Source organism: Aulonocara sp. 'chitande type north' Nkhata Bay, linkage group LG12 (genome assembly GCF_057382095.1).
Source record: "Aulonocara sp. 'chitande type north' Nkhata Bay isolate Kocher_YH1m ecotype deep benthic linkage group LG12, A_spYH_male_GT1.1, whole genome shotgun sequence".
Lineage (NCBI taxonomy): Eukaryota > Metazoa > Chordata > Actinopteri > Cichliformes > Cichlidae > Aulonocara > Aulonocara sp. 'chitande type north' Nkhata Bay.
The window spans coordinates 1,802,027-1,824,851 of record NC_141355.1 but is presented as its reverse complement, the minus strand read 5'-3'; the positions used below and the strand labels follow the sequence as shown (position 1 = coordinate 1,824,851).

At 43.2% G+C, this 22,825-nt stretch overlaps 1 protein-coding gene across 2 annotated transcripts in view; it reads right to left on the bottom strand.

Annotated features, from left to right (window-relative positions):
* Positions 1–22,825, bottom strand: part of apba1a (amyloid beta (A4) precursor protein-binding, family A, member 1a) — a 56,262-nt gene that overhangs the window by 6,804 nt on the left and 26,633 nt on the right. For both annotated transcript variants that reach the window (XR_015131715.1, XM_086313153.1), the window contains exons 6-12: positions 14,456–14,488; positions 10,952–11,038; positions 10,331–10,516; positions 10,078–10,257; positions 9,621–9,833; positions 4,140–4,259; positions 3,897–4,037 (exon numbers count right to left, since the gene is read on the bottom strand). Coding sequence is in view for 1 of the 2 variants with exons in the window: in XM_086313153.1 (XP_086169279.1) it covers positions 3,897–4,037; positions 4,140–4,259; positions 9,621–9,833; positions 10,078–10,257; positions 10,331–10,516; positions 10,952–11,038; positions 14,456–14,488 (960 nt within the window). In the remaining variant the exon portion in view is untranslated. The remainder of the gene's footprint in view (positions 1–3,896; positions 4,038–4,139; positions 4,260–9,620; positions 9,834–10,077; positions 10,258–10,330; positions 10,517–10,951; positions 11,039–14,455; positions 14,489–22,825) is intronic.

Below are 22,825 nucleotides of genomic sequence, written 5' to 3'. Positions count from 1 at the left end.
CTGCACTACTGTAAATGCTGTATAGACAATCATACTGTACAACACGATAATTTTTAATTCTACAACTGTTTATAACTTGCATATTTCATATTTCTGTATAGTTTTCATGTTTATATCCTGTTCATAGCCTGTACATACTTATAGTTATAGCATATTCATAACATACTTCATACCGTGTACATTATAACATACCATAATAGACCCATTTCTGTAATATACTTACATATCTATATTATTGCTAATATATATTGTAATATATCTATATCATGGCTAAAGCACTTCTGGATCGATGCAAACTGCATTTTGTTGCCTTGTAAGTACATGTCACAAGTGTGACATGTGCAATGACAATAAAGTTGAATTCTATTCTATTCTATTCTATTCTATTCTATTCTATTCTATTCGAATGCATCTAATGCATCACTCTGTAGCGTTCACTTACATCTGTAACTAAAAACAGACCTGCAATAGAACCGTATCTAGGAGCAGCGTTGTGGGCTCAAATTGCTCTCATAAATATTTTGTACTTTTAAATCAAATGCTTAGTTGTGAAGTTTTGTAACCTTGAAAACCAAAATATCTGAACCTTTGATGTTTGTGCATCGATTGATGAGAATTTGTGTTTGTAAAAAAATATTTACACAAGTTAGTTTTTTCCCGTTAAGGTCTGGTTACAGATACAAAGCAAAAAAAAGAGCAGCTGTGTCCCAAAACCGCATCCTTTGGAGGACCCGGCCTTCGCGGTCTATGTGGGCCGCGTCCTTCGAAGGCCGGAAGTGCGAGGCTGTGAAATTGGACGGTCTAGCCTTCAGATTTGCGTCACCGCTGTCTCGGAGGAGTTTAATAACAGGACACTGGCGTAAATTCTCGACCATCTCACACTTCTGTTTAATCAGTTAATCAGAAAACGATGTGCTGGAAGTTTGCTGCTTTTGCCGGCTCTAGTGACCCTTGACCTCCTGGTCAGCTATCGAGCTGGTGGGTAACAACGTCTCCGAAAACGTTGCAGGACTTTGGCAAATATGTGATATCTTAATAAACCGAGCAGATATTTGAAGTTTACACAGCTACATTCTCAAAATAGGTTAAAAGTTTAATAAGAGTAATATTAAAACTAAGGAGCTGCCGCCATTGTTGGAATCCTGAATCCTGCAACACGTTCTCACTCCAAAAGCGTAATATTTTATGCTAGGTGACAAATCGTCAACATATTACGCTTCCAGGCACCCGACACATCCCTAAATGACGAGATCAGAAAAATGAGGAAACATGAGAACCATTTGGAATCTACACGTTCATTCATTTTACTTCAATCACTTTGGAAAACACTATTTGAAGTCATTAAAGTGCTTGTTAAGGTTACGGATAAGGTTAGGGTTTGACCCAATTTGACCCATTCCAGTTTTTGTGTTGACCAAAGTACTGAAGGTTTATGACTTTTCCTTATCTGGGGTCATGAACTGGTGTGTAAAATATGGACACTTTGGTCCTGGGATGTCTTTGCAGTGTTTGTATACAAAGATGATGTTGCAGGTCATTTTGACCCGCACACTTTTATGCAAGTAAAAAGCTGTTCAGATCCAAAATAAACATTTGTCTTTGATGTACTTTGTTTTGACTGCCTCTGAATATACATCAGACCCAGGTGTGTATGTGAGAAACTTTCTCTCCCCTGTTCTTGTCACTGTTCTCGTGTCATTTCAACACACCTAAAATGAGCTCCTGAAGGATGACGACTGAAGAAGCTTTATCACTGCTTTTGAACTGGGATAGTGATGAAGAAGAAGGTGTTTCAGAGACAGAGGATCTTTCAAGACAAAGACTACAACTCGCTCCAAAGGAGTCACAGCAACATACAGCTGCCAGTGCAACACAGCTCGTTGGCCCTTGGTAATTTTCTACAACATTTTGGATGTGTCAGCTTACAATGCCTATGTCCTGTGGACTGAAATCAACCAACACTGGAATGCCAGCATATTGTACCGACGTCGGCTTTTCCTGGAAGAACTGGGCAAAAGTCTTGTCACTCCCAAGACCCAGAGGCGAGTCAGACCAGCTCGATCCCCAGCAGCAGCAGCTGTCATTGAAAAGGTCAAGTGTGCAGTGGATCCAGTGGATACAGGTGTAAAGAAACAGGAAAGATGCCAGGTCTGTTTAGGTGGACGGCCTTGTCTTGGTAGGTTTACAGTTGTGCCATACTCCTTCCCTTTCTGAATGATGGCTTGAACAGTGCTCCGTGGGATGTTCAAGGCTTGGGAAATCTTTTTGTAGCCTAAGCCTGCTTTAAATGTCTCAATAACTTTATCCCTGACCTGTCTGGTGTGTTCTTTGGACTTCATGGTGTTGTTGCTCCCAATATTCTCTCAGACAACCTCTGAGGCCGTCACAGAGCAGCTGTATTTGTACTGACATTAGATTACACACAGGTGCTCTCTATTTAGTCATTAGCACTCATCAGGCAACGTCTATGTGCAACTGACTGCATTCAGACCAAAGGGGCTGAATAATTATGCACACCCCACTTTGCAGTTATTGATTTGTAACAAATGTTTGGAATCATGTATGATTTTCCTTCCACTTCTCACGTGTGCACCACTTTGTGTTGGTCTTTCACGTGGAAGTCCAATAACATTGATTCATGTTTGTGGCTGTAATGTGACAAAAAAAAAAATGTTCAAGGGGGCCGAATACTTTTGCAAGCCACTGTAGATCATGGAAAGGGAATACCCTTCAATGGTATCCCCTCATGCCTGTGCCCTCTTTCAACAGGACAATGTGCCCTGAGACAAAGCAAAACTGGTTCAGGAATGAGCACAACAGTGAGTCTGAGGTGTTCACTGGCTTCCAAATTCCCCACATTTGACCCCAATCAAGCATCTTTGGGAGGTGCTGGGCAATCCAGTCTGATGCATGGAGGCACCCACCTAGCAGCTTAAAGGACTTAAAGAATCTATTCACTTCAGTTTTATTCAATTTTATTTATTTATACAGTGCTGAATTACAACAACAGTTGGGGTGCTTTATGTTGTAAGGTAGACCCTAAAATAACAGAGAAAAACCCAACAATCATATGACCCCCTGTGAGCAAGCACTTTGGTGACAGTGGGAAGGAAAAACTCCCTTTTAACAGGAAGAGTCTGCCATGACCGGTTGTGTTGAGCGAAGGAAGTCAGGATTAAAGACATGCTGTGGCAGAGAGCCAGAGATTAATAATAAGTTATTATTCAATGCAGAGTGGTGTATAACATCTTGGTGCCAGATACTCCATGGCTCAATGGGTGAGAGCTGTTTTGGTAGCAACAGGGGGACTAAAATAATATTAGGCAGGTTGTCATAATGTTATGCCTGATCAGTGTATATAAAGCTTTTTCCCACATACTGATAAAGTACTCTATCCTATAGATGTAAGTGCTGTGTGCACCTTGGATTCATACCTATGATCGATTTAGAATAACCAGTTAACTTTACATGCATGTCGTTGGACCAGGAAGGAAGCCGGAGTACCTATAGGGTGGCTGTAGGAGGCAGAGCAGGTCACCAACTGATCGGAAGGTTGGTGGTTCGATCCCTGGCAGTCTGCATGCCAAGTATTCTTGGGCAAGACACTAACCCCAACTTGCTCTCCGATGCATCCATCGGAGTATGAGTGTACTTAGAAAGCACTGAGTGTAGATTGGGTGAATGAGGCATGTTATATAGAGAGCTTTGAGTACTCCAGGAGAGTAGAAAAGCGCTATATAAGAATCAGTCCATTTACCATAGTACCCAGAGGAAACCCACAAATGCACCACCCAGAAAGGCCTTAGGCACAATAGACTGCAGTGTTTCACTTTTAACTGTTGTGCATCGAAAGATCCTGATTTCCTTGTTATGTATAATGTGATGCAATGTCTTACCTCTCCCACAGCACTGGACAGGATGTGGACAATTTTTTCATGGGGCGTGGCCACCACACTCTGGCTGTTGATCTCGATGATGCGGTGACCAACTCTGACCCCGCCCCGTTCGGCAATGCCCCCACGCATTAGGCTGCAAATCTGTTGAAGAGATGTCACTTTTTCTTTAAAAATAACAAATAAAATCACTCAAGAAATGTAACAAAATTGCAGTTATCATGTAACAGAGCAGACACTACTCACAATGCCATTCTGGACACTGAAACCCAGCTGGTAGCGCAGGTCTGGCCGTCTGATGAGTACAGTAGTCACTGGGGGACATCTCACAATATTCAGCTTGATATGAGACTGGTTCTTCAGACCCTACAGGAAAGAGAAGCAGGAAAGAGCAAGTATTGGGATGAATTAAATTCAGCAGCAAATAATGTGTGCATACATATTATACATAATATGCACACACACACACACACATATATGTGGTAGCAAGCGCTCTCCTATGCAGTGGTCACTGCAGGGCAGCTTAAATAATGGGAAAAAGGCAGCGATTTCGAGCATTTGTCCCATACAGGACACCGTAGTTCAAGCTTCTCATTCGTCCAGGCACCATCTTGGCTCAGTGTTTACTGTGTTTGCTTTGCAAGGCCCAGCAGCAGACTCGGAGTGGTTTATGGCCCAGTGTGTAAATGGTGCGGTCCAAGCCACAAAGTGAACGCTTGTGTTCGATCACACAACACAGAGTCCTGCACTGGTAGTTTTACATATACACACACTAATATATATATATATATAAATTTTTTTTTATGTTTTCTCTTTATTTTTACTACTTTCTACATTGTAGATACAAACTGAAGGCATCAAGTATTTGAAGCAAGATATATGGAATTATGTAGCAAAGAGATAATTAATAATAATTCTAAATATGTCTTATATTTTAGATTTCTGAAAGTAGCCCCCTTGTCAAGGTTCATTTGTGAATTTATTGCCTTCTTAATGATGTTGGGACCATCAGTTGTGTTGTGCAGCAGTCAGGTTGGTGCACAGCTGACAGCCCTATTTGACAACTGTTAGAATTCACATTATGGCAAGAACCAATCAGCTAAGTAAAGAGAAACAACAGCCCATCATTACTTTAAGAACTGAAGGTCAGTCAGTCTGGGAAATTGATAAAACCTTGAATGTGTCCCTGAGTGCAGTCACAAAAACCATCAAGCGCTACGTTAAAACTGTCTCACATGTCTCACGTCTCAAAGAACATGGCACACCTGTTACCCTTCAGACACTGTCTTCTGAAGCGATCTTTAGGAGCTGCCCGACAGACGACTAGTGTCGGAGTATCGACTTTTCTGGAGTGCCTGTAAATCTGCCAGCCTGCCTACTGGAGCCTGTGGATTATTTTCGCTGGTGACTGTACGGAGTTTTGTTTCCTCACCAGGATTTTCATCTGTCTGTTTCTCCGGGTCGCCTCGTTTGGTTTGTTTCCCTTCTGGAGGTTTTTGGCAAACAGTACCAAGTAAGCTCTCCAACTCTCGGTAAAGTCTCTTTTATGCTTTTCTCAGTTTCGGGCAAGACCCTCCTAATTCTCCTGTTCCACTCAGATCGAGTGCGCTACCGGTGTGCGTCTCCTCACCTGCACATCCCGGCTCCACATTCACATTTTATTGTATATACAGTGACCCTGAAAATTCATCCCCTTCACTGTAAACAAATTGTTTCAACTCTGTGCCTCTGTGCGTTCTGCTCTCTGAGTCCACCGGTATTTTTCATGACACTGGAGGATACATTCATTCAAGTCAGCCTCAGAAATAACAAGTTAACAGCATGCCTACCACAGCATGCTGCAGCAACATGTCATCCCATCAGGTTTGCATTTAGTTTATTTTTCAACAGCACAATGAGTCCAAACACACCTCCAGGCTGTGTAAGACCTATCTGACCAAGAAGGAGAGTGATGGAGTGCTGACCAGGTGATCTGGCCTCCACAGTCACCTGACCTAAACCCAGTGGAGATGGTTTGTGATGAGATGGAGCTCAGAGTGAAGGCCAAAGGCCCAACAAGTGCTCAGCATCTCTGAACTCCTTCAAGACTGTTGGAAACAATTTCAGGCGACGACCTCATGAAGCTCAGAGAGAGAACGCCAAGAGTGAGCAAAGCAGGAATCAAAGCAAAGGGTGGATGTTTAGAAGAATCTAAAATATCAAACATGTTTTGAGATATTTCACACTTTTTTGTTTACTACATAATTCCACATGTGTTCATTCATAGTGTCGATGCCTTCAATGAGAATCTACAATGGAAATAGTCATGAAAATAAAGACAAATCACTAAATGAGAAGGTGTGCCCAAACTTTTCGATGATAGTGTATATTGTACATTATTAGATGTGCACAATAAGGCTTGTAAGACAGCTCAAACTCATCCTGTCTATCTGCCTATTAATGGGCTATTACTACATCCCTTCAGATTGTCAGTAAAACCATCACAAAGTCTGTGAGAAGTCACTATGATCCCTGAAAAGGGTGAAGGCCGGCAGCAAAACTGCAGCCTATGACCCTGGGACATCATTTTTAAAACCTATGTGTGAAAGGACCGTGACACACTGGCTGCTTTTATGTCCTTTTTATTTATGACACACAATTTGTTTGGTTTTGCAGCTTCTCCGTTGCCCTTCACCACAGTTCCCCACTTTCTGAAGGGAAAAAGCTACAGGATCAGTCCAGCAGCTCTCCCAGAAAGGCAGGTGATGGAGGAGGGAGGTGCAGGAGGTGGAAGGCCTACTGTTTTAGAGTAGGGTTTCCACCTGACACAGCCTCCCATTTCTCACTGAAAGTATCAAAATGCTGCAGTTAATGCATGGGTCACACAAAGCATCTCTAAGGTGATCTACTCCAAAACAGCTGGGGTATAAATCATGGACAAAGCTTAGGTTTTCAAATAAATTAAAACTCTGTCTGAGTCTTCGGTTGATTAATAAGCTGGAGTGAAAGATTGCTGCCTCGACACCTTCTCCTCGGCCTGTGCTTTAAGGAGACTATTCCTATGACTCAGCGGTGTTGATTCATTTAAATTAACATAATCATCCTGCTGTAACCCAGTTTCTGTAAGGCAGAGAATCCATTTGTTTATCAATTATTAATTTATGTCCAGGGACTTAGAAGAGAAGGAGCTAATCCCCATTTCACTGTTTTACTCTTTGGTGCAGTGGTAGACAGTGTTGGTCAAGTTACTTGAAAAAAGTAATCAGTAACTAATTACCGATTACTCCCCCCCAAAAGTAATCCTGTTACTTTACTGATTACTTATTTTCAAAAGTAATTAATTACTTAGTTACTTTTTAAAAACACGATTTACAACCTGAAGAGGTGATAAAGTGATAGATCTTTCAGCCCAATTCTACTTTTTCTGCATAATCCATCATACAAAATGTAATCAAATGGAAAAGTCTCTTTTTAAAACTTGTTTTATTAGTTTTAATCTTTTAACTTTATGCATCAAGCAAAAATGTAATTATATGCAACATTCTCTGACTGGAAGAAATTTGTTTAATATTTAAACCTATTTTCTGCACATTCCAGCACATAAAATATTTTGTTTTTTTGTGTTTACACTCAGTCTTTCAAATAGATGCAAGTAAAACACAGCAGAAAATAAATAAAGTCAAAGACTCAGCGGTCCTGTTGCTCTATTTTCACCTGTAAAGCAGGAGTGGGGCAGGCGGAGGTTTACCCTGGTGCAGGTGTGCCGCGGTCAGTGGAAGAATCCGCGAGTTTCTCTGTGAGTTTCCCATTACGTCGTAGCTACTCGGTGCTTGTTTGGAAGTTTAGGGGTTTTTTTCGCTGTAAAAAGAAGTTTTCTTCCCACGCACAGCGGACACTAATGTTTTTGTCACTTTTTATGGAATCAAACTCAAAGTAAGGTCAGTACTTCCACGCTTTAAACGCTGCACGCTCATACTCTCTCTGCACTCAATATATGATCCATTGTTGATCTGCACACAGCTGTTGTCACGAACGTCGCACTCGCTTACGTCACTGTCATGAGACACTCGCAAAAAAATCACGGTTTTAGCAACGTAGTAACACAGCGTTCCTACGGGAAAGTAACGGTAATCTAATTACCGTTTTTGCAATAGTAATCCCTTACTTTACTCGTTGCCTGAAAAAAGTAATCAGATTACAGTAACGCGTTACTGCCCATCTCTGGTGGTAGATACTATATAGTTCCTTCTGTGTGATTTTTTATGTTAGGTTTGTTTTTTGGTGGTCTGGGAGCTGACATGGTCTCTCAGAGGATGGGGTTTTATGGACATAACAAGAGAAGCTGCAAAGAGGTGTGTAAGACTCGAACTCCTGGTCCCAACTGTGGATAGTCACGTTTTAATAAATTTGATCAGATTTATAGAAACGAGAGCTGCTCAGTCCAATGTTGTATTGATGCTCTACCTTCAGCTGCACCGACTACAGGGCCCTTGCTAGCTGTAGGTTTTTCATAGGTGTGAAGCTGACTCTCCAATTCTGTGATCCTTGCCTCTAGAACTGTAAACAGGTTACATTCATTACAAATATAGTTATTACTAAATGAGGCTGAGGAGTAACTAAACATCTGACACAATGTCAAGGGACCGCTGAAGAGGCTAATGCTGCAAGTAAGTCGGCTACAAGCTAAGCTAGCGAGTCTCTAGCATCACAGTGACTCACTACTGTGAATGTAATTAGCAGGTAAGAAACACAACTAAACAAGTTCATCTGACCAATGAAACCGGGAGAGAACTTTGAATCCAAAGAGCATCTTCAAGCACAAGATAAATCCCAACATTTGTAAAAATAAGCTGCTTCAACAGACGTCATTGCAGCTTTTACGTGTCGCCAGGTATTAGACCCCTAAGTTCCAGGAAAGCTCTGAATGCTGTGAAGTTGTACTGGATACACCTCTGCCCCAAATTGGGGGTAGTTCCTCTGGACTGGCAGATGTGGAGATGGTCTCTCTTAGATATGAAATGCTTGCTCTAACTTCAGCAGATCATACTCAGTCTTCCTATGAAGGCCTATGCCCTTCATAGGGGAGAATGTGTCCCTTTGTCAAAACTCAGTTCAGAAGGAGCAACTTCTGTCTAGTCCTGGGACACTTGCACAACTGGTCTGTACGTGCTCTGTGGTCTTGGTGCAGACTCATAATCATGTTGCTGGAATGTTCTGTGGTTAGTTTGGGAGCATAGATTATAAATCCTGTTGCTTCAGACTATTTGGTCCCTGTACAGCTGTAACATCAGCATGGTTGCTTTGCTAGAGTCAGACTCTTTCCCTGTGAATGCCAAGGTTGTATTTTGTCGCCAATTCTGTTCATAATTTTAATGGAGAATATAATAGAGAGCAGCCAAGAATGAGGAGATTTCTGTTTCTGTGGCTTCAGGATCTTACTTTTCTTTGCAAATGATGTGGTCCTGCTGGTCTTATCATTTGGTGACCTTCAGCTTATCTGCAGCCAAATTCAGTGCAGGGAGATGGGAATTAACACCTCTGTTTTTGAGGCAAAGATTCTTAGCAAGCAGTGGGTGGAGAACACGCTCAGGTAGGGGATGGGTTGTTGTATCTCATGGAATTACACATGAGTGGAGGAAGTGTGGAGATGGAGAGACTGAATGGTGCACAGAGTGCTGAGCATGAAGCCAAATGAGATTGGAGAGCTGGAAATGAGCCTCCACCAATGGGTGCACATACCATACATACCTTTATAATGCTTTGGCAGGTGGACAGTGGCAGTCCCACCAAACTGGTTCCATTGATTGACATGATCTGGTCTCCTATGTTCAGTCTGCCAGACCTCTCAGCTGGCCCAGCATGCATCATGTTGGCAATAATGACTGTAGGTAGGATGGAGCCCCATCCACTCTCCACGATGACCACGCCCAGAATCTCCCCCTTAGCTTTCTCTACAAACACCTGTGGTCACAGCAGGCAGTCGACAGGCAGAGAGAAACAAAAACAAATCATTTTAAATTACGTTTCATTGGAATTCATTTGTCTGAACTATCATGAAAAAAGGATGCCATATTAATTTGTCATTCTATTCTCTACTACATATTCAGCAGTACAGACGTGATTATGCCAACCTGTGGATGGAAAGCAGAATAAAAAATACTGTTATGAAACCAGAAATGTTTGAAAATACATGCAGCCCTCTCACATTTTTGCAGTTCTCAGATTTGGAGAAGTGCACGAGGTCATCATTGTACATGTCCTGAGTGTTCAGCAGGTCACTGTATTCCTTTTGGCTGAGGTCCTCAGGGTTAATGCCATTGGCCCGTAAGAATTCTTGATAGGCCACACTAAAGGCCTGTCCAATCGACTGGGCAATTAACTGGGCCTAGAGGACATGGCAGAGTTAGAAGATATTGGAAAAAAAGTTTTCAAAGACAGAAGTATGTTGTTGGACTCACATCCTCAGACTCAAACACATGGCAGATCATCTTATACTGGCGCTTGCTGTCTTGACTTGGCTCTGAGGTTTCCACGTTCTCCTCAGAATCAGTGCGAGGCATCCTGCGCCGGGCCATCAGAACCACTATGTTGCCAATGTCAGCAATGTAGGAGATAGTCCGCAAAGGGTGGTCCATCATAGTTTCCTTAAAGGCATAGAAACATTTACAGCCCTCCTCATGTGTACAAGACGCAGATTTTCTGCATTTGTTGTAAGTACTTTAGAATCTAACAATATATGTTATTGCATTTAAACCCCATAAACAGTGGGTGTAGGAAAGTGAGGTAACGTTTGCAAACCATATAAAAATGATAGATAAACGATATACATGAGCTTCTTGCTTTGTCCACTGTTATGCATCACAGTAATATGAGGCGCCAAACATGTCAACTGTTGCAAAACAACCACATCTTTGATTCATCTGTTCAGAGAACATTATTACCAATGATCTAACATACGGACCATTAATCTGATGTTAACACAGATGTTACCACAACACTACACAAACTGCAGAATATGCAAAAAATTAAACGGTAATATAGATGAAAGGGAAACGTGTGCCTGCAGTGTGAGTGGGTACCTGAGAGTCAGCGTTGAGCACTTTTATTCTCTGGGTAGAGATGAAAAGATCCACCTCTGTGAGAGGCTGAGGCTCACCCTCAGGTTCCTGCACAAACACAGTCAGAAAGCAGCATTAGACACGGTGACATGTCTCAAAACCAGTACAGCACACGCGATTAGGCAAACATGACCAAACAGCTAAAGTGGTCAGTAAAAGCAGAGAAGTGCACTGCCTTAAGTTCTGGGTTTAAACTGGTCACAAACCGGCTGTGTGCAGGCAGGAATAGGACCCAAACACTAACTCACAGAAGAAAACGTGAACGCAAAGTAACACAGCTTTATTGCTGAATGCAAACCAATACAAAACTAAACCGGGAAATTCTAACAATAATACGGTCCAGGAAACACGGAGAGCCACGAGGGACACGGAGCAACACGTGACTGAGGGAGACGCTGACATAAATACACAGATAACGAGGGACGTGGGAGCACACGGGCAACACAGCTGACACGAATAATCATAACAAGACAGGGGAAGCCAGACTGAACAGAGTGAACATGAAAACACGGGACCTTCACAATAAAAAAGGACACATGATGCAGGAGAGGCAGACGCGAGGGAACGCGAGGGAGCCTAAATGTACAAAGGTTAACACAGAATAAACTCAGGATACCACTAAGAATAATGGACCATAACACAACAGAAACACAAGGGACTCAAAACGCTTCAAAAGGACCCCGAACCATGACAAAACTGAGCAATCATTAATATTTATTAATCGTTTTAGTTTCACGACACAAATTAGGTTCCTGCACTTGCCAAATCTCACTGATTTTATTACATGAAATTAATAAATAAGCCTGTGCTCATCCTGCAGTATAATTAAACTCCACAAACTACAAACTACAACAAATCACATGAGTTATTTTGTCCCATCTAAGAAAAAATGAGGGCATATACTGTGCTGCCAAAAATATTTGCCCCTTCATGATTTTTTGGTTTTTGAATATTATTTGTTTTATTTATGTTTTATCGATAAAATGTTAATTTTAACCAGTGATAAACAACATAAATGCAAAATGCAGTTTTTAAATGATGTTTCCTTTAAGATCATGAAGTAATCCAGGTCTGGTCCTATGTGGAAAAGTCATTTTCCCTTAAATCTAATAACTGTTGTTCCACCCACAGCAGCAAGAACTGCAATCAAGCATTTACAGCATGTCTTTTGTATCACGCAAAGATTGGCCCAGCCTTCTTTGCATCTTTATTTGGTTTCTGAGCATGAAAAGCCTGTTTAAAGTCAGACCAAAGCATCTCTTCTTCTTGGTGTATTTTGGTTCATTGTCTTGTGATCGTTGCTCCACCTGAGCTCACAAACTCTTGGCTGGACATTTTCATTCTGTTAACAGGGCAGAATTCATGGTTCCATCAATTACTGCAAGTCATCCGGGTCCTAAAGCAGCAAAGAATCCAGAGGCTTTCACACCAACAATGCCTGCAGTTTGCAGTGGTTTCTTCTTGAAATTCTCCCATGAATATCACGGCGCACAGTCTCATGCTGTTGAATGTTGTTTTGGGTTTTTGTGCCCTCCTGCATGATGTGCTCATGGAGTTTTTTTCTATTTGTGGATGATGAACTGTTGTTTGCTGGAGTTACTACATTTTTATTCCTATCCTTAATCCTCCTGCTGCACATCATTTGGACCTAAATCTTTCTGTCAAGCCAACTGACACAAGTCATTTTTGAGTGAGTGAATCTAATCAGCATCATCAACTTAAATTAAACTGATGTTCTCAAGCAAGTTGATACTTCATGTTGCCCTCCACACCGTCTAGTCTCACATTCATGATAAGCCTTTTCTAGTGCTTTTGCCTCCTTTGTCTTTATTCTAGACTCTAACTACTCCTGACTATTCATCTTTGTCAGCCTCGTCCTCTAAATACTTTCCAGTACTTCCTCCTTCCACCACCAAGTCTCGCCTTCTTTGCTACCTTTACTCATCTACTTAATGTCTAAGTTCATTTGTTATTTGCTATTTTAATGAACAATAAAAAGAATCATAAAAGCACTTCTAAAAGAACAATGAATCCATTAACAGACAGTAAAAAATAGAAAGTGGACTTGCAGAAATAAAGCTAAACACTTCTTTGCAAGACACAGAAGGTTCTGAACTCTGAAGAGAAAACAGAAATCAAGAGGTGAACCTTCTGTGAAGATACAGTGGTTTTCAGACATGTTGAAATTCAAGGAAAAAACAGTTCGAGACGTCAAATATTTGTCCAAAAAAAAGAAAAAGTGCTTTGGATGTTTTTAACCAGGACATCAGTCAAAAAGCTGCAAAAGAAGAAGTCTTTGTGAAACATGTTTAGGAAAACACCCAAAGTTTTACAGGAAGATCACAAAAAGGAAGAGAGAGAGTGCAGTGACGAGCATGGGGAGAGTGTAAAAACTCAAAAAACGCTGAGTCAACGGAAGGAACAAATGAAGCTACATCAAACAGATCAGTGCATGGACACCATGTACTCCTCTACAGTTGTCCCAGTATGGGTATCTACATCAAGTGACCCAGAGAATGAAATCCTCGTGTATGCACTACATGATGACCAAAGCGTTACCACATTCATCATGCGAGAGGCATCTGGGAACAAAATGAGAGCCAGTGGAGTTAAAGCTCTCCACACTTTCATCCAGAAACACGATCATCCCAAGTCAGAGCTGAGCTGCACTGCAGGTGAGAGGTTTCTGCTCGTCAAAGGTTTCTCTCCCTGTAACCTACTCAGTGCAGTTCATTCCTGCCAAAGTCGCATTCCTACACCTCTGGGAAACCGTGGTCTCGACTATGCATCCATCGGAGTGTGAATGTTAGCCAAGCAGCACTGAAGTATAGAAGAAAGTGCTTGTATGAATGGGTGTGAATGAGGCATGAGGCAATACTGTTGCTGTCTAATGTTAAGTACATTCAATATATGCTCCGTTCAGGACAAAGACTGGGACCAAATGTTAAATTATAATGTTTCTAATTCAACATTATGCAGGTCATCTATTGTGCGACCTGCAGTCAGGTTGTTGATTCCTAAAAAGAGACACAGAGCACATACCACAGATCATAGTTGTGGCCACGTGCTCTTTAGCTGCCATGATGCCAGGTCTCTCTCTGGATAAATAATAACTAACTAATAACAGGGCTTACAAGGCCAAACCCCACAAACCCCAAACGTGTCAGAAGATTCAGACTGTTACCTGCATCGAACACATGGATTTCTTACATGACAAAAACTTTTCTATTTTACCAAGAATGAGATTTTCCAGGTTACATAGACAGTCCAACGTGTCCAATGTCCAACATAAGACATGCAACGTTGGCATTTAGGTTCAGCAAAACGATAATTCATCAGAATGACATTTTAAAAGTATCAAAGGACAACGATAATCATATAGACACTGAACAGGACAGAGAGTAAAACACATGAAAAGCTGCACTCAGCAGTGATAAGGATAAGACAGACATGTAGGTACTGCACCTTCTTCTTGTTCTGGGCCAATTTCTGAGCCATCTGCCAAGCATGGAATAAAGCACACAGGACAATCACGGGTTAGGTCAATATACAGTAAAACATGGATTTGTGTATTAAATAACTGTCAATGGTGCGCCAAAAGGCTAATGCTCCAGCCTTTCAACAACCTCTATATATATACAGAATATTAATGATTAACAAACAAGGCTTGTCTAAGTCACCCAGGCTTGTAAGCAGCACAGTAAAATTGATTTAATGCAGTCGGTTCCCTAGATTTCCCAATGCATGCTAACCATGTGCAATGGAAAATATCCATATGGAGATTTTACTGTTTATTTGTGGATAATGAATTGGATGCATAATATTTATTCCCTGTATATAGTAAACAGTGTTGGGGAGTAACGGAATACATGTACCGCCGTTACGTATTTAAAATACAAAATATGAGTAACTGTATTCCGTTACAGTTACCGTTTAAAAAGGTGGTATTCAGAATACAGTTACTGTTCTGTCCTCACTAAGCGTTGTCCTCGTGAACGTAGACTCAGCTATACAGACAGCTAAACACTCTCCTAATCAAAATCCAGGGAACAGGCCAATGTGTTGAGTTGGATGATTTAATAAGGAAAAAGTGTGAAACTGTTGACAAAACCAGAAATAAACCAATAAAAATGTTGCCTCAATATACAGTATAACAAACACATATTCAAAAATATGAGCACAATATTTATCTGCTTAGTGAGTGCCCGAATAAAACATCAAATGAAATCACACTCATGATCAAAACGTTAAAGAAACCACATGACATATGAGCTAGCTTAACCTCACTAGCTTAGGTTATACATGCATTCAAATTAAATTCTAACTACAAACTATATCACGCCTTCACAACAAATAATAATGCACACAAGTTGTCTCAGTGATAACAAACAATATTACTCACAGATGATGCCGTTTATCAGCTTGTGAAGGCATGGATGGCAACAGATTAATGGAGGTGAAACTGCCTCTGGCTCGATCTTACAGAGTAAAAAAAATACACAAAAACAACCACTAGAGGGCAAACTGCTGCAGAACAGAAAATACCTAATGCCAGCATACTCCCCACCTGACATCCCCAGGATGTCAAACTGCACATCACTTGACAGAGTTTCTCTGCAACAGGAGTATAACTTCAGACACTGGCCTTAAGTAAAGTATTGGAACACTGTCTCTGAAAACTTTCACCTCGACCTTCCTGACCTTCCCATCGTCACTTGGAAAAGTCCTTGTGATCAGTCCTGTGGGCCAGTCATGTCTCTTCAGTGAATTGTCTTTCATTAGAACAACATCTCCGTCCATGAGATTAGGTCTCTCCGTTCTCCATTTCTGTCGACCTTGTAGACTACTGAGGTACTCCCTTTTCCACCTCTCCCAGAATGTGTTGGCCAAGCTTTGAACCTGATGCCACTGACGTCTGAAGATATTACTATCATCAAAGTTACCAGGAGGAACAGGAAGTACAGCAATCTTCTGAGTTAGCAGCATAGCAGGAGTGAGGATGAGAGGTTCGTCTGGATCTGTGGACACTGAAGTAAGTGGTCTGGAATTGACAATTGCAGTTACCTCTGCCATAAATGTTGTCAGGACCTCATGTGTGAGCTGAAAAGACCCAAGCTTGAGGAACATTGCGTCAAGGATCCGACGTGTGACACCGATCATCCTCTCCCAGCTTCCCCCCATGTGTGAAGAGTGGGGAGGGTTAAACAGCCATACACAGCCCTGATCAGACAGGTAGTTGGACACTTCCTTGTTGTTACAGCCTTTGGAAGTGATCCCAAGCTCTCGACAGGCTCCAACAAAATTAGTACCACAGTCTGACCTTAGCTGTTTGACAGGCCCTCTAACTGCAAAGAAGCGTCTTAGAGCGTTAATGAAGCTGGATGAATCCATTGATTCGATGACCTCGATGTGTATGGCACGCACGCTCATACATGTGAAGATGATTGCCCAACGCTTACTGTTGGCTAGCCCTCCACGTGTCCTCCTTGAGGTGACACACCATGGTCCGAACACATCCAATCCAACAAAGGTGAACGGAGGATCTGTACTCAAGCGATCAGCAGGCAGGTCTGCCATTATCTGCTCCTCCTCTCTCCCACGCAATCTTCGACATGTCACACAGTTGTAGACCAAACTGCTGACAGACCGTCTTCCTCCAACAATCCAGAAACCAGCACTCCTCAAAGCGCCTTCCGTCAAGTGTCGTCCTTGATGGCAGACTTGTTCATGGCAGTGTCTGATAAGCAAGGAGGTAACATGATGTTTACCAGGCATGATAACTGGCTGACCCTCTTCTGCTGTGAGCTGTGACTTTTTCAGTCGTCCTCCGACGCGGAGAAGACCTTCAGAATCAATGAAAGGACAAAGCACTGTTTAGGGACCTGACCTCCCTTTTGTAAGCAGTGTATTTCTTCTGAATAGACCTGCCTTTGGACAGCAAGAAGAATTCTGATCCTTGCATGATGCAGCTGGTCTGGACTGAAAAGCAGCTTGCAGTTGTGCCAACCGTGGCAAGGACCTTCTTTTGCTGCCCTTGTAAAGGAGTAAGCAATGTGGCAGAGCCTGGCAATAGCTCTGGTGAGTGACCTCCAACTTGAAAATCGCTCAAAGCGTTTACTGCCCAGCTGAAATGACAAATTCGTGGCACAAGTCACTACTTCTGGACGTAGTTCCACATCTGTTGCGGGTTCAACTAGGCTGAAAGCTTCCTGTTTTAAGTGACAATGTTGCTTGTCTACAAGAAAGGCTGGTCCAGACAACCAGGAGGAAGCTGCAAGCTGGTTAGCTGGAATCGCTCTAGTTGCCTGGTCAGCTGGGTTGACATCAGAAGGAACATAGTTCCATTGGCTTTTGTTGGTTGAACGTCTGATCCTTTGTACCCTGTTATGAACATAGACGTAGAACCGTCTAGAGTCATTAAATATATACCCAAGCACTACTTTACTGTCTGAGAAAAGCTTGATGTCGTCTACCTGAATGTCCAACTCTGCAGACATAACCTCTGCCAGTTCCACTGCAAGAACGGCTGCACAGAGCTCAAGCCTTGGGATGGTGATGTCAGGCTTAGGTGCCAACTTTGTTTTCCCAAACAGGAATCCAACTTCGCTATGTCCTGCAGCATCTGTGACTCTCAGATAAGCAACAGCAGCAATAGCTTTGGTAGATGCATCACAAAAGATACAGATCTCCTTGCTCTGAGCTGTGGAGAGTGGGACCATTGTGTAGGCCCTTGGGATCTTCAACTCTCTTAGGTCTTGAAGAGATGTGCACCACCTCTGCCACTGTTCAAGCTTTTCTCGGGGCAGTGGTGCATCCCAGTCACAAGTCTCAGTAGTGAGTTCTCTCAAAATGAGGCGGCCCTGAACACTGAAGGGAGCAGCGAACCCCAACGGGTCAAATAAGCTGTTGATAGTAGACAACACACCCCGACGTGTAAAGGGTTTTTCTGCGCAGTCCACATGGAAAGTTAGAGTATCTGTAGCAAGATCCCAACCAAGACCCAGGCTGCGCTGCATGGGAGGGGAGTCCTGACCCACGTCCAGGTCTTGCAGGTTGCTAGCAAGATCTTCAGCTGGAAATGCCCTCATGACCTCAACACTGTTAGACACAATCTTGCGTAGTCTGAGGTTGGATTGCGCTAGCATGTCTTGTGCACCTTTCAGCACTTTGATGGCATCTTCTGCACCGAGGAAAGATTTCAGGCCATCATCAACATAGAAATGTCTGTGCACAAAGCTCCGCACTTCGGGTCCATAGTCCTCTTCACCCTCCATAGCCGTCCTCTTCAGGCCATAAATGGCCACAGCTGGCGAGGGACAGTTACCAAACACATGAACCCTCATGCGGTACTCCAGCACTTTGTCATCAAGTTGGTGGTTACGAAACCACAAGAATCGGAGGTGGTCCCGATGATCCTCCCTCACTAGGAAACTGTGGAACATCTGTTGAATGTCTGTCATCACAGCCACTGGGTCCATTCTGAAACGCATGAGAACCCCAATTAGGGTGTTGTTGAGGTCCGGGCCTTGTAAGAGCACATCATTCAATGAGATGCCTTTGAACTGTGCGCTTGAATCAAAGACGATCCTTATTTTTCCCGGTTTCTGGGGGTGATAGACACCAAAGGAAGGTAAATACCAATACTCTTTGTCAGGCTCTGGTGGAGGAGCTGGCTCAGCGTGTCCATTTTTGAAAATATCCTCCATGAAATCTATGAAATGATGTTTCATCTCCGGTTTCCTATTCAAGGTACGGCGAAGTGACATCAGTCGGCTGAGGGCTTGCTCTCAATTATTTGGTAAACGTGGTCTTGGACTACGAAATGGTAGGGGAGCCACCCAGCTGTTGGAATCATCTTTCTTGAACTCCTTGTTCATGATCTGGAGGAAGATTTCATCTTCGATGGAGGGTGCCAGCTTATCATCCTCTTTTGAATGGCTGAAGACCAGCTCACCTAAGCTTGGCCGACTGGAAGTCAGTGTGTCAGGGGATATTAGCTGTTCCTCTATGAACTTTTCTTTGCAGATGATCCTGTTCTCACAAGGCTTGAAGTAGCTTGGTCGTCCATTCTCAAGGACATTGGTCTTGAATGTGTTGACAGTCGGCCGGTGAGCCCCACCGAGACAGACGTCACCGACTATTACCCAACCCAGGTCCACTTGTTGGGCATAAGGTTCGTTGTGACGGCCGTTACGCTGACTGCGCACTTTGTGAACTCTGATGATGTCCCTCCCAAGTAACAAAAGTATCTCAGCTGACGCATCAAGAGGAGGGATCCTGTCAGCAATACACCTGAGATGCTTGTGGCTTTGGGCGGCTTCTGGAGTAGGGATTTCGTCCCTATTATTGGGAATCAGGTTGCACTCAATAAGAGTCGGCAATGATAAGTGCAACTGTCCATCAGCTGACTCCACCATAAATCCAGAGGCCCTTCTTCCAGCAGTCTCGGTGATTCCTGAGCATGTTTTGAGGGTATAGGGAGAAGCCTCACCCTGGATGTCAAACATGTCAAAGAATGCTGATCTGGCTAGCGACACATTGCTTTGGTCATCCAGCATCACGTATGTCCTCACCTTTTGGTCTGGGCGACCCTTGGGATACACACTGACCAGACAGATTTTGGAACATGATTTACCTTTAAGACCCTGACCACACACGGCTGTGCATGAAGAGGCTGCTATGTCAGTGACACACTCGGTAGGCTCCCCACCATGCTCTGCAGAAGGTGGTCTGGAACTTGGAGCCCAAGGTGCCGGTCCAGGATGGAGTGCTGCAATGTGCCGGTCGCTGTCACACTCAGAGCAGTGGGTGTCAGCTTTACACTCTTTAGCTTGGTGAGTTGCTGAAGCACAACATTTAAAACATATTGAGTGCTCCACCAGGAAGCGTCTTCGCTCTGCAAGTGGTCTTTCTCGAAAGCCTCTGCATTTCCTGAGGGAGTGAGGTTTCTTGTGGAGAGGACACTCTCTGTCTAGATCAACGGTGAGTCCTTTGGAGGACTGAGAGGTGGGGGGGTTTCCTACCTCAGTTTTACTTACGGATAAAGGAGGTTTGGATTTCCATTGTTTGGAGAAGGATCCGTCACCTTTGAACACAGCTGAACTGAAGTTAGCAAAAGCAAAGCTAGGATCATTTCTCATCTCTGCATGGTTATACACGAAGTCCACAAAAAATGAGAAAGGGGGATATGGAACTTGGTGCTCCCTCTTATAGCGAGACCCCTGAGTTATCCACTGTTCTTGGACATTGTGGGGCAGTTTCTCCGCTATAGGGTTTATTCCCCTTGCAGTGTCTAGGAAGCTGAGCCCTGGCAAATATCCCTCTTGCTTAGCAGCTTCGATCTCTAGGAGCAGGTCTCCGAGTTCTTGAAGCTTCTGGTGATCTCTATTTGAAAGCTTTGGGAAGTGGTTCAATCTATCGAAGAGAGAAGCTTCAATGGCCTCTGGAGAGCCATAACACTTGTCCAGCCTTCGCCAAAGCATGTTCAAACCCATGAATGGATTGTTGACATAAACTGCCCTTATCCTCTTGGCGTGGTGTAGCGACTCCCCACCAAGCCACTTAATGAGCAGGTCCAGTTCTTCACTAGGTTTGAGGCTAAGTCCCTCCACAGCGTTAACAAAGCTAGATTTCCATGACAGATAACTAGCAGGCTGGTTATCAAACACTTTTAGTCCAGCTGTGACAAGGTCTCGACGCGCCAGATATACAGCTAACTCAGATACACCTTGAGCCTCCAGTGGTGAGCGGGGTGGAAGTTGGTTTGTTGAGTCTGTGCAGCGATGTGTGTGCATGGAGGGGACATCTCTATCTGTGTTAAAAGGCAGAGGGTCAGGGCGATTCTTTCTCTGGTTGCCTGGGTGCAGGCCTTCAGCCGAGCAAGCAGAAGGATACGGCTGTTGTGTGTCACGACTGACGCAATGAACTTTGGTATCTGGGAGGTGTCTGTGTTGTGGTACAGAAGCAGCAGCCTGTGTTTCTTTCGCATTTTGAGCTAAAGCATAACTCTGCCCTGAAGAGAAATGTGCTTGGATGAACTCACCAGTTCGCCGTAATGACTGCTTCATTGCTTGAGCATGACTGGCTTTACTCCCAAGGTCACAGTTGTCTAAATCCGCAGCAGCCTCAAACACTTGAGCCTCTGCTGAGGCAGCCTCAGCTTCACACTCTTCTTTTAGTGCATTCAATGTAGCCTCTATGCGTGCTTTCTCCACTTGCATGTCTATTTGACGTTTTGCATAGGCTGCTCGTGTGCGTGCAGCTTCCGCCTTTGCACGAGCTTTAGCAGCAGCGGCACTAGCTGAAGATTTATTTGAACTTTGCTTGGAAAATGCAGCTGAGGCAGCACACTCTGACCTAACCTCCAGGCTCTGAATATCGGCGTCAATAGGGTTTGAGCTGGACATCGTTTAATACAGGCAGGTGAATGGGTCTTCAAATCCCGTAAAAAGATACAGAAGAAGCGAACGTAGCCTCTTTGATGTTTTTCTTCTACTTAGTGGTTACTGGTGGCGAAGAAATAGGCTGCCGAGATTCCTTCAAAGCTTGATGTGATGATTCATCTTTTCACTGTTCTGTCCTCACTAAGCGTTGTCCTCGTGAACGTAGACTCAGCTATACAGACAGCTAAACACTCTCCTAATCAAAATCCAGGGAACAGGCCAATGTGTTGAGTTGGATGATTTAATAAGGAAAAAGTGTGAAACTGTTGACAAAACCAGAAATAAACCAATAAAAATGTTGCCTCAATATACAGTATAACAAACACATATTCAAAAATATGAGCACAATATTTATCTGCTTAGTGAGTGCCCGAATAAAACATCAAATGAAATCACACTCATGATCAAAACGTTAAAGAAACCACATGACATATGAGCTAGCTTAACCTCACTAGCTTAGGTTATACATGCATTCAAATTAAATTCTAACTACAAACTATATCACGCCTTCACAACAAATAATAATGCACACAAGTTGTCTCAGTGATAACAAACAATATTACTCACAGATGATGCCGTTTATCAGCTTGTGAAGGCATGGATGGCAACAGATTAATGGAGGTGAAACTGCCTCTGGCTCGATCTTACAGAGTAAAAAAAAATACACAAAAACAACCACTAGAGGGCAAACTGCTGCAGAACAGAAAATACCTAATGCCAGCATAGTTACTTTGTTGAAATAAATGGATTACACTGCGGTACTTTCCTGTTTCATTTTGTCGCAGGTCAGGGCCCTGTTTCAGGAAGCCGGTTTAGTGGAAAAACTGAGTAAGTAAACCCTGAGTTAACGAAAACTCTGGGTTTTCGGTTTCACAAAGCGAGTTCAGCTGCAGCCTGAGTGAGTCACTATGACGACACACTCCGTGAAGCTAACCTGCCCCCTAGCAGGTTTACTACAACTAACCCTGACTGTCTCCGCCCCTTTGTCGGAAACCTGACAGTAGGAAGTGTCGGACATGGCGTGCCACTTCCTTGAAGAGCCAGTAGATCGTGAAGCCCAAATTCTCCGCAGAGCTCTCCGCCGGGAGAGAGTGATCAGAGCGCGTTTGGACATTTTATCATTTCCTGATGATTTCCTGTGTGAACGTTACCGTTTCTCAGCACAATCTATAATTTATTTGAATAACATCCTCAGGCCTAATATTGCTCATGTGACACATCGCGGACATGCTCTCAGTTCTGTACATATTATTTGTATCGCACTTCGGTTTTTTGCAAACGGGAGCTTTCTGTATAATATTGGTGATGCTGAGCACGTTTCCAAGGCTACCGTCTGTCGGGCAGTCAGGAATGTTACAGTTGCACTGAAACGTCTCCTGTACTCGTCTGTGGT